General features: G+C 36.4%; 1 protein-coding gene across 3 annotated transcripts in view; it reads left to right on the top strand.

Moving 5' to 3' along the window:
* STN1 (STN1 subunit of CST complex) overlaps positions 1-12,535 on the top strand; it is a 52,848-nt gene that overhangs the window by 20,900 nt on the left and 19,413 nt on the right. For all 3 annotated transcript variants that reach the window (XM_051981347.1, XM_051981348.1, XM_051981349.1), the window contains 3 exons: positions 7,243-7,404; positions 8,689-8,812; positions 10,133-10,304. In XM_051981347.1, the coding sequence (XP_051837307.1) occupies positions 7,243-7,404; positions 8,689-8,812; positions 10,133-10,304 (458 nt within the window). The remainder of the gene's footprint in view (positions 1-7,242; positions 7,405-8,688; positions 8,813-10,132; positions 10,305-12,535) is intronic.

Here is a 12,535-nt window from a genome sequence, read left to right as displayed (position 1 = left end):
GATCTCTTGTAGGAGGTAGCACCTTTACTGAGATTTGAAGGAAGCCAGGGAAGGGAAGTGAGGAGGGAGGTGGCCAACAGTCAGTGAAAATGCTTGGATTTGAAAGATGACTTGTCATGTGTAAGTAATAGTTTGGAGACCAATGCAACTGGACCACAGAGTATTTGGAAAAGAGTAAGATATAAGGAAATTGGAAAAGTAGGAAGGAGTCAGATTATGATCGGCTTTAAAAGTCAAACAGAATTTTATATTTCTTTTTTTTTTTTTTTCTGCTGAGGCAATTGGAGTTAAGTGACTTGCCCAGGGTCCCACAGCCAGGAAGTGTTAAGTGTTTGAGGTCAGATTTGAACTCAGGCTCTCCTGACCTCAGGGCTGGTGCTCTATCTACTGACCAACTAGCTGCCCCAGAATTTTATATTTTAATCTTGATGTTGAATAGGGAACTAGAAACAATCTCATCACACATTTCAGATTATCTGCAGAAGGATGCTCTGCCTTTAAAAAAAAAAAAAAAAAAGGAATTCCTATATTAAAAACACTTTTGTTGATGCCTTTTGTTTTTATATCACAACCATTTCTGGAAATACATTACTCTCAATCACCTGCCAAAGTCTAATCTTCCCATGTAACAGAGAAAAACAATTGACCCAAAACACCCCCAAAAGTGACCACATCTGACAGCATATGCAATTTTGCTGTGGTCCCCTGCCACTCATGCTGGAGGAGAAATCTTAGTGCTTATCTATTTTTACAGTTCTGCTTTTGCTCTGACCCAATTAACTCCTCTTTAAAAATTTCTGTTTGTACCACTTTTGCTAATACTCAAGTGGTTATAAGTTAAGTTAGTGGAATTTATGTAAACAAAAGTGCAACTGCTTGCCTTATATCAGTATGGAAACTGCAGTGTCCCATATTCAAACATTGTCCAGAACTCTGCCTCAAGATTTTGGTAGTCCCCAAACAGAGGTCTTCCCTCCTTTCTCAAGGATAGTAATAGGTCAGTACAATCCTTCCCAATTTTCTATAACAAAATAATTTTCATCCTTTGAAAAAACAGTTGAAGACTAGTGGTCATTGCCTAAGGAATACAGATGTCTTATGCTGTCACCAGGAAATGTACAGGGATATAATCAGAAGTTCATTTGATGCAGCTGGTATGGGAGGGACATATAGTGTAAGCTGCAACATTGTGTCCCTGCTGAGCTGAGCTGAGCTGAGCTGAGCTGAGTTGAGCTGAGCTGGTAATGGCTGCAATTTCCTGCCCTCTCCACCCCTCCTCCAGACCACTCATAATGACAGGGAAACCCAACAACAATTGTTGTTACTTGTCCCCAAAGCTCGCTAAACAGCCCTCTCATGGAATGAGAAATCTTCAATAACTTAGCTAGGATAATTCACAAGGCACCCCAGCTTCATCATTTAAGTCGTATTTCTCTCATTGGTTTTCTGGGGACTGTCCAGGAGGATGTGAGCCCTGATCCTGGACCAGCAGACACCAGGGACAGCCTCATGGAGCATAATGGTGACACAAGGGGGAAGAGAGCCAAGACCAAACATCAGTGGCTGCAGCTGCACTGTGCTTCTCACAGATGCTCACTGCGTGCATTCTCCCCACCAAATTGGGATCCATTTTGATCCAAGATGCATTAATTTCCTGCTTCCTTCTCTGACTCCCTTCACTGCCCAACCTGAAGCAGTGGAACAGTCACTGTCCTTAGACATTTAGACAGTGTTTCCTACCCACTATTCATTCCCCTTTTTGCCTTGGCCAGGCCTGTCAGGGTTTTACACAAGGGCCCTAAAGGAGCAGAGCTACAGGCCTACAACTTTTGATTCCAAACTCATGACTCTTTTTCATTATATCATATTAGGTACCAAGTGCTTATTTTTATAATTAAATTAATTTTTAAATGATCAAATCTTGATTTTCCTACCCCAACATTCATCCCCATGGTAGTAGTGGGGAGGCAGATATAATAAATACTTATGGTCCAGCAAAACAAATTCCCATGTTGGCCACATCCCAAAAAATCAATTTTTCATTCTGCTCTCTTAATCTATAGTCTCTATTAGAGGATGGGTAGCATATTTTATTGTTAATTGTCTGAAATTATGGTTGATCATTGCATTGATCATAATCCTTAAATCTTTCAAAAAATTTTTAATGGTTTTATTAATAGTGTCATGAATTGTTCGGGATTCTGCACAGTTCCTTCTGCATTCATTCATATATACATATATTAGTATACAGGTATATATTCATACAGGTTTCTCTGAAACTGCTTATTTTGCCATTTCTTATTGCACAGTAATTTTCATATGCCAAAATTAATTCAGCTATTCCTCAACTGATGGGTATCTTCTTAGTTTCCTTTTTGTTGTCATCAGCAAATACATACATATGTATGTGTAACACATATACACACACACACACTACCATGAGTTAAGCTACTGTGCCATTGGTTGGAAATGAACAATGACAACATTAAAAACATATCTGTGGATGTAAGCAAGAGGAGGAAAATTTGGATATATTTTAAACAATATAAGTTTAATATTTACAGCATTGGGCTCTCTTCTTTTTCACATATAACACCCGTGTTATACATGTAAGATTTCACAAGTTACAGGTGACTGCAACTAGTTTTGACTACTCAATTCTGTTATTCCTGAATACCTGATTTCTTTTGAATTTCACCAGCCAGTATAGACAGCGTGCTAGTATTACAACAAAGAGACAAAATACTTAAAATAGAAAAGTAAAGGAAAGAATGAAAAAAAAAAAAAAAAAGAACATAAAATACTCCAAAATCTTTCCCCCAACCTATAGGTTTCAATTTGAGTTCAATACCTCTTCGTTAATTACCCTTGCATCTTAAGCAAAATGTGAGCGAATTTTCCTTCCTCCAGTTTTCTTGCCATGTAATTAACCTTTTGTCTGTGCAACACAGTAAAAGGAGATACTTGTGGGAGATGGTAGGGAACCCTGGGATGTACTGAGATTTTCAGAAAAAAATTAAAAACAAGCATGGGAATGTTGGCTGCAATCCCATATTTGATTCTATATGGCTTCTCTTTCCCTACCCAGCCTTACAGCACCTTCATTTGGAAGTCCTAGTACTGGAGTGAGCTAGTCACAGCCATAAGGAAACACCTCTTCATTTACAAGTCCTTAGTCAGTCGCTGAGTGCTGGAGAAAAGCTCTTGGTCTATACTAAGGCTTCTTAAACTTTTTCCACTTACAACCCTTTTTCTTCCAACAAATTTTTGTGTGATCCTTGGCATATAGGTATATAGATCAATTTATTTATTAATTTATTAATCTTCCGCATTATTTATTTATTAATTTATCAATGATTCATTTATTTATTATTTATTAATTTATATTTAATTTATTGATAATAAATTTATCAATAATTTATTGTTTATTAATAATAAATCATAATTTCATGACCTCACATTCAGTTATGAGACCCCATATGGGATTGCAACCCACAATTTAAGAAGCTGGGATCTAGAAAGAGCCATTTCTCTTTCTCTCACTCCCTTAGTTCCTTCTCACTGCTGTTATGTACCATTACCTTAGTTCAGATCCTTATCAGCTCTTGCCATGATTTTTGGCTCTCTACTTGCTGTCCCTGTCTCAAATGTCTTCTCTTTTCATTCTTTGCTCCATACTTCTTCCAGATTGATCTCAAGCGACTCCACTAACTTCCTATTGTCTAACCTATAAAGTCTTCTGTTAGGAATTTAAAGCCTTTCACTGCCTGATGAAGTTATCTTTCTCTAGACTTACTGGAAATTGCTCCCTTTCCTGTGCAGCATCTTCTAGAAAAAAATGTCTTTCTTTCTGTTTTTATATACAACACTCTGTCTCTCATTATTGTGTCCTCTTTTATTAAACATTGTCTGACAGATATTGGAATACTCTTCCTTCTCTCTTCAGTTTCTTGGAATTCCTTTCTTCCTTTAAGCATCAGTGCAAACATTATTTTTGATGTGAAATATTTCCTGATCTCCCCAACTTCTAGTGCCTTTTTTTTTTTTTTTGTATTTTGTATGCTGTATATGGCTATAGATATATGTTATTGTCATCCCTTATCCATCAACTAGATTGAGTGTAAGCTCTTTGATGGCCAAAAATATTTCACTTTTGTCTTTTTATCACTAGCACAGCACCTGGCATATTCTAAGCACCAGGCTTTAATAAATGCTTATTGACTAATTGGTTGATTATGCCATTATTTTACTCTCCTTTAACAAGGAGTTGTTTTGATCTAAATGTAATAGAGAGCTGCTGTAGCTTATTAACTAGGTGGGTAATATGGTCAGATCTGAACCTTAGCAAAATCACTTTGGCAGCTCTGTGGGACAGCCTTGGAGTAGGGAGAGACGTGAGGCAGGAAGACCAATTCAGAGGCCATTGCGATAATCTGGGTGAAAAATCATGAATGCCTGAACTAACATAGTCCCAGACAAGAATATAAATACATAGTACATGTGAACAGCATTAGAATTCTGTGCAGCAAGCATGATAGATATAAGGAAACTATTTATCATATAGAACAATAAAATAAAATAAAATTACTTTAAACTAAATATATAAATCTCATGAAAACATGTCATATGCTGTCTCATATAAAGAATAGCATAATGCTTTGTATTTATTTATTATGAAGAATTTTATATTAATATTCAAAATAAGTATAAACATATTTCTTTATGTTCTCCATATATAATCCCCTTCACCCCCAATATCTATCAAAATAATTTTTACACATTTATTTAGTGGATTTTTTTTTTCAAGTTTTGAGTTCCAAATTCTTTTTCTCCCTTTCCTGTTCCTGTCTCTTTTATCTTTCTCTTAGAACATAAACTTTTTGAGAACAAGGATTATTTCTTTCTTTGTATTTTATCTCCAGACTCTTTCACAGTCCCTGACATTTGGTGAGTGCTTAATAAATTCTTTATCTATTGATACAGTGACCTAATATTTAAATTGCATACAGGAACACAATAGATGCATACATATTAACAGAAAATGTAGCAAAATTTGTATAATATAGCAAAAAAAAAAAAGTGTTCTGTAACCCATATATGTTGGTCATATAGAACCATAATATCATGTGTAGCAGTTATATACAAAGTGCGTATGTGTTCCATAAATATCCTCTGGCTATATGGGTAACCTTCTTTCTCATCAAATTTAAAGTAGCTGTGGAACTGACTGAGTAATGCTGTTACTTTTACAGTTATACCTGTTGTCAGTTATGCATTTTCATGTAGACTGACCCAGTTCTGAGTTTGTGGTCCAGGCTGGCCATTTCTATCTTCAGCCTCTGTTAAGTTCTTGTTTCCTGAGGCCGTCACAGTTAGAGGGAAAGTGGTACCTTCTGGATTCACTGTTGCTTGCCTTCTGTCTGGGTAGAGTTCCCCCAAAGACCAGGCCATTCAATCTAGTTGGGATCATTATGTTAGTACCTTCTGTACTAAACCTTTTCTCCTTGAGCCATCATCTAGCTGTAGCAGTTCATCCTTACTTCTTAGTATCACACTTGGCTGGGCCTTTTTACTTCTCACTCTTTCACTTCCCATAGTCAGTTGGTTGTTAAGTCCACTTGTTTCAATTTTTCTAACATTTCTCATATATGTCCAGGCCTGGGTTATTTCAGTAAAATGCTGTCTGGTCTTCCTGCCCCTCAGCCTCTCCCTATCATCCTCAAAATTGATTTTCTTAAAAAACAGGTCTGACCATTCCCTTCTCTATTGCTCCACTACCCCCAATTCCCACACACCATTAATAAACTCTAATACTCTCTTTCCTCTCCAGAATGAAATATAAAATTCTCTAATTAAACTTCATAACCTGACCCTTTCCTGCATTTCTAGTCCTCTTACACCTTCCTTCCTTCCACATATTCTGTGATTCACTGATACAGCTCTCTAGCTGTTCCTCCCAACACAATACTAAATCTCTGTTCTGAGCATTTTCCTTAATTGTCTCCTATTCCTGGAATTCTCTCTCTCCTCATTTCTACCTCTTTAACTTCCCTGGCTTCCTTCAATTCTTAGCCAAAGTTCCATCTTCTGCAAGAAGCCTTTCTCTCCTTAATCTTAATGCCTTCCTTGTGATATTATCTCTCATTTTATCCTGTATGCAAATAATTATGCCAATTAAGCCATCCCTTCCACATTGCAGGTTTATGGGGCACTGTGATTTCAAAAATCTGCATAAAAGTTTTTGGCCCTCCTTTTATACCAGAGAAGTCTCAATTTTTCTCTTTTTCTTTTAGAGGGCATTTACAATACCTTATTATAAAATTGGGGATAAGCATTTCTGGTTCTCTAAACGTTTTTTGTGATATCTGTGGCTTGCATAAAACTCCCCCCAATTCCCATTTACAGTAATTCCTTATGCTGACTAACAATATTTTGTAACTATGATAGGAAAAGTCACAATGACAGATAACTATACAGGAAAGGTTAAGAACCCCTGTTTCCAAAGGCATGCTAAAACAATATTTAAACCAATATCCAACTTGATGCTAATTGTGAGAATCTGCTTTAGGATTTGCAGAAATCTCTGGGTGGCATCTAGTGATCATGTGGATAGTGAGAAAAGATATAATCCCTACATGTGAAATAAAATTCATTTGTGCTCTCTGTCTCTCTTTTGTCTCTCTCTATCTCTTTATCTCTCTGTTTTTATCTTTGTCTCTGTCTCCCTCTCTTTTCTCTCTGTCTCCCTCTCTTCTCTCTCTCTGTCTCTGTCTCTCTTTCTCTTCCCCTTGAAATTTTGTATTTATATGTAGTTTGTGCTCTCTCCAAAACAATAGAAATCCCTTAAGAGGGAAAATTATTTCATTTATACTTTTCTATCCTCACTTACATACAGTCTTATTATATACTATCTACTCTCAAATGTTGACTTATTAAATGTTGACTGATTGAGACTTTTTTTTTAAACCACTATAGCAAGGTGTTTTTTTTTTTTTTTTTCCATCATTGACAAACTGAAACTATGAAAAGTTTAGTGGATTTCCTGCATTAAAATAACAAATTAGAAATAGAATATTGATAATAGTTATTCTCTCTCCCCCCTCCCTCAAAAAAAGTAAGCAGAAAATAGTAGTAATCAATTTTATAAGGTTTTTGTTCAGGCTTTTGGTGTTTTATTTTGGGTTTGTTTTGGTTTTTTTTTTTTTCTATTGAAGTTTATTTTTTTTGTCTCCCTTTTTTTAGTTTGCTCCAGTATGGCTGGTGGGCAGAATTTAACCTCACTGTTTAGGAAACTACAAGAAAGCATAGATAAGAAAACTAAATTAGAAATTGGGGATGTTGTTCGAATGAGAGGATATGTTCGTGTTTACAGAGAGCAACGAGAGATCCATGCCTCCCTGTATTGTAAGTAATGGCTACTTTGGTTAAAATTGAAATTTTAAAAAAATCTTCTTTCAGAAATAAATACTTGCAACTTAAATTGATTTCAATTTAAATTACTCAAAATTCCTACAGAAGAATACTATTTCTTCATTTGATTTTTAAGGATGATAATAGACTCATGAGTTTGCATTACTCTTGGGTTTTGGTAATAATTGGAATCTCAGCCCATGGTTTCATACACATAGAGAATTCTCATTGTGGAAATTCCCTCCACCAGTGTATATTTGTAACTTTTAAATACCATTGCATATAAGAGATTAAAAGAGTCACACAACTAATATGAGTCAGAGGCAGGGCCTGAAGCTTCCTGATTCTAAGACCAGTCCTCAAGTCATAATGTCTGATTTTGGTCATATCTAATATATAACTGTGAAAATGCTTTTGAGATTTGGATTAGAATAGCACTTAGATAGTCACTCTACATTTATAGAGTGTATTAATTTATAGTGTCTACTTATACTATAAATTATGAAGTATAAATTTATAATATAATTTATATTTATTCATTTGTGGAGTGTATTAAGATCAAGTCTTGCTGTGTACTGTTAATTCTATTCATTTAGAAAGAAATTGGTTAATCATTAGCATGATAGCTTAAGGTTATATGTAAGACACCTTTTGCATTGTTCCAGTAGTTGTTCCTTTGGAAACCCCAAAGGTGAAAATCACTTTTTGAAGGACATGGTGGGACATGCCTGTAATTCCTCCTAGTGGGAGGCTGAGACCAGGTGTCTTGAAGTCAGAAGTTCTAAGCTGCAGTGGCGACCATGCAATCAGGTATCTTCACTAAGTCCTGCATGAACAGGATGAGCTCCCAGGAGAGAGATATGACCAGATCGTATAAAGAGGGGCAAATTAGCCCAGGATGGAAAGAGAACAAGGTGGGATCAGGCTTGTGAATAGCCCCATTTAATTCCAGTCTAGATGGGATAGGGAGACAAGAAGGGAGGAAAGAAGGAAGGAAAGGAGAAGAAAGAGAAAACCCTATTGACAATCATATTCTGTTACAATTTTCTCCATTCCAAAGCATTCCTCTGGTAGTCAGTTAGATAATAGAAGAGTTGTATTCCCTCATGGAGACCACTTGGGAACCATTGAATGTATCTCAGCATTAGTAATCCCCTAGTGTGATATACTAGGAGAGCCACTAAGGGCCTCATTTATCATTGCTCCATGTAGTACCTTTGCCACGGGGGAGAACAGACTTCAGTATAATTGCTATGGCATTTTTCCATTTCCTGATAGATAAAGTAGATGATCCAGTGTGGAATGTTCAAATTGCAAGAATGTTGGAGCTTCCAGATATCTACAGAAAAGTTTATGACCAACCCTTCTCAAATGTTAAAGTAGCAAAAGAAAAGTCAGTGAAGTAAGTAGTTATTAGTCACTGCTTACAATGTGCATAGCAATGTTAATTCAACTGTGTAATTATCCCCTTGATACTGGAGAATAGTTGAGAAAATGTATTTTCCTCACCTCTTTGAAAAGGTGGGGGACCATGGGATGTGGAATAACACAAAAGCTGTCAGACTTGATGAATGTATTTATTTTTCTGATCTATTTTTTTTCTTTATCTTTTAAAAAAATTGCTAAAAGGAATGGCCCTTTAACTTGTTAGGCAAGGTTCAAAGGATATATGCAACAATTTTAAAAGGGTGTTATAGAAACAAAAGATATCAATTATAAAAATAAAATTTTTAAAACTATATTTGCTAGTACTTAGAAAAATTGGGCAACAAGCTTATTCTTTTTATAAGAATTTTTATTTTCAAAACATATGCATAATTTGCAACATTCATCCTTGCAAAACCTTGTGTTCCAAAATTGGTTTTTCCTCCTTCCCTTCTTCCCACCCCCTTCTATAGATGACAAGTAATCCAATATATGTTAAACATTGTATAGTCCTTCTATACATATTTCTACAATTATCATGCGGCACAAGAAAAATCAGATCAAAAAGGGAAAAAATGAGAAAAAAAAAGTGCAAACAATCACAACAAATGCTATGTTGTGATCCACACTCAGTCCCCACAGCCCTCTCTCTGGGTGCAGATGGCTCTCTCCATCACAAGATCATGGGAGCTGGCCTGAATTGGGGGGGCGCGGGAGTGTTTTAGTCACACCTGACTGTTCATGACCCCTGTGTAGGTTAGCACTTTTTCTACAGTGTCAAATCTTGGAAAGTCACCTCCAATACTGAGAGGTTAAATTAATTGTCCAGGGTCCCTTGGCCAGGATGATAGAGGTGATTTTAGGTTAATCTCAGATTTTCCAGGCTCTTGAGGCCAGCTCTTTATCTGTTGTGTCCACACAGCTCCCTTATGTGAATACAAGACATCTAAACCTTTTTACATGAATAACTAAATTGTAAGTTTTAGAGCCAATTTTGAGCTTTCAAGAAGGGAAATGCTTTTGTCAAGGTAGTTTTAAGGTTGTTTCAAAAACTTGCCCCAAATACTCAGGTCTTGATAAATCCCTTTATTTCTAATTTTTCTCTTTATAGTATTGTATATTATTTTAAAATACTGTACTTTTATTGTTTTTGAGAAACCCATATATACATATGGGCATATGTACATATACATGTATATGTAATATGGAATGCACATATGAAAACTCTTAAAAAAGATATCCAGGGTACTCTTGATGTTTTCCTGAAATTTTCTAAAACTCATTCTCTCCCATGTAGCAATCCAGGTAATCTGGACCTTTTTAGTCAAACAAGTTTGCTGAGTGAAAAAATCCAAGAATTCCTTGTTGAAAACAAGGTGCATACCTTTTACCAACAAGAGCTAGAAGCTGTGGAGTCTTTGATGGCTACAGCCAATCAGCCTGTTGTTGACAGGTCCTGCTCTGAACAGGTGAGGATATTTCTAAAGAATGTTATCAGCTATGCCCACAAACTAGAGATGAAATGTGTAAGTGACAGGGTTCCTGACAGGATTGGGTGGCTCCATCATTAAACTGCAGGGAGGGAAAACTGTATGATTTTGTGGGGCCTTCTTTCCATCTCAGCAGTGTACCTGGCCATAGAGAAATCTGCGATAACAATGAACCAGTTTTTACCTTACTCTCATTGGGCTTATTCTGTGTGGGTAGGGGGAAAAAAAGCTAAGGATTTGCCTACTATTTTTCTTTAATAATAGCTTTTTTATTTCAAAATATATGCAAAGATAGTTTTCAACATTCACCCTTGCAAAACCTTGTTTTCCAATATTTTCTCCTTCCCTTCCCCCACCCCATTCCTTAGATGGCATGTAATCCTACATATGTTAAATATGTGCAATTCCTCTACCTATTTCCACTTTATCGTACTGCACAAGATAAATCAGATCAAAAAAGGAAAAAAAATGAGAAAGAAAACAAAAAACAAGCAAACAACAATAAAAAAGGTGAAGATACTCTGTTGTGATCTATATTCAGTCCCCACAGGGTCTCTCTCTCTGGGTACAGATGGCTCTCTGTCACAAATCTGTTGGAATTGGCCTGAAAGATTTACCTGCTATTAAAGTAGATGCCCATTGAAATGGGTTCAATCCCAGGGGATCATTGTACATGGTAACATCAATATTATACGACAATCAATTCTAATGAATGTGGTCTTTCCAACAATGAGACGATTCAGGCCAGTTCCAGCACTAATATGTCTTCATTCTTCCTGACCCTGTTCCTTATCCTCACTTTCTAAATTTCAAAATCAAGCCCCCCACCCCTCACTTTCAAATCCCTTCCCCTTTTCAGCTCTTTTTTTCTATGCCATCTTTCCCCATTAGAACATAAGTTCCTTGAGAACAGGAATTCTTTTTCTTTTTGTTTGTTTTTGTATCCTCAGTGCTATTTTTCTGGTTGTATATTTTGGAGATTATCCTAATATTTCTTTTCCTATATAGTTTTGCATGATATATTGCATCTTGTCTACCATGAGCCATCTGCAGTAATCTTATGAGACAGGGAATGTAGATTGTCCTCATTTCATAAATGGGGAGACAGGCTCAGAGAAATCTTTGCTAGAAAACTACTTGGGTTTGAAGTTAAGTTGCCCTGATGGAAAGTTTTCCACTTTCCCCTTGAAAAGTTTGTACCTCCTGTCTAGCACTTTCTCCAGCCTCCCCTCCCAGGGCTTCTTCCCTCCTTGTAGTCTGCATTGCAGCCAGACTAAACGCTTGCTATTTCCTCTGCATCTATGACTGGGTATAAGTTGTCTTGAATACCTGGGTTGTACATCCTCCTCCTTGCCACTAACGTACATCCCCAGTCTATACCCCTGGTCAAGCTTGATCTGGGATACTACTTCCTCAGGGAATCCTTTCTTGATTCCCCCCAGTGGTTAGTGTTCTCTCCCCCATCTTGTTATCATCTGTGCTTGTGGGAGGGGTGTTTGGAGATGGGGTGGGAGGTGATCTCCTTTACAAACTGGAGCCTTTCTAGTAATATATCAGCCCTTGACAATAGGGCCTGTTTTTCATTTTGTCTTTATTTCCCCAAGCTCTCATGTACCTTACACATAATATATACTTGATAAACGTATTTCCTGTGAAGAATAATTAGACCATAAATATTCATCTCCTGCCTTCAAATATCTACTGTGAATTTTTAAATTATTACAGTATTTCTTTGATTCCCTTTCTGTCTATAAGATGAATTTCATTTATCTTGTTTTTTGTAGAGATTTTGTTTGTTTTCAGTATTTCTGTGGGGTTTGGGAGAGGAATTGAGAGGTACCAGCTCCCAGGTACCTTCTTACTTTTCTGATATTCTGGAAGCCTCAGAACACTAAACTTTTCCTAATTAAATCATTGCAAGGAGATTGTCTCCGATTTGACTTTCTGGTGACTAGAGTAGATAATGGTGCATTTTGGAAGTTTTTATACCCCGAAGGGAAGTATGAAAATCATATGCTGTATATGAAATGAACTTTTTTTCTAAGAGCTACAATCAGGCTTAATTTTTATATTTTAAAGTCCAAGTAACTTTTCTCCAAAAGGATCTAAGGAGCTCTGAGTTGATGTCTTTAAAGTACTGTACCATCTACCATGTCTATATGCAGTGTGTTCTAATGGAAATTCAGCATTTGAAGTGGATCTTCTTGTCT

The sequence above is a fragment of the Antechinus flavipes genome, chromosome 2 (genome assembly GCF_016432865.1).
Source record: "Antechinus flavipes isolate AdamAnt ecotype Samford, QLD, Australia chromosome 2, AdamAnt_v2, whole genome shotgun sequence".
Classification (NCBI taxonomy): domain Eukaryota; kingdom Metazoa; phylum Chordata; class Mammalia; order Dasyuromorphia; family Dasyuridae; genus Antechinus; species Antechinus flavipes.
Note: the sequence above shows the minus strand (reverse complement) of the source record. Positions and strands in the feature narration are given on the sequence as shown.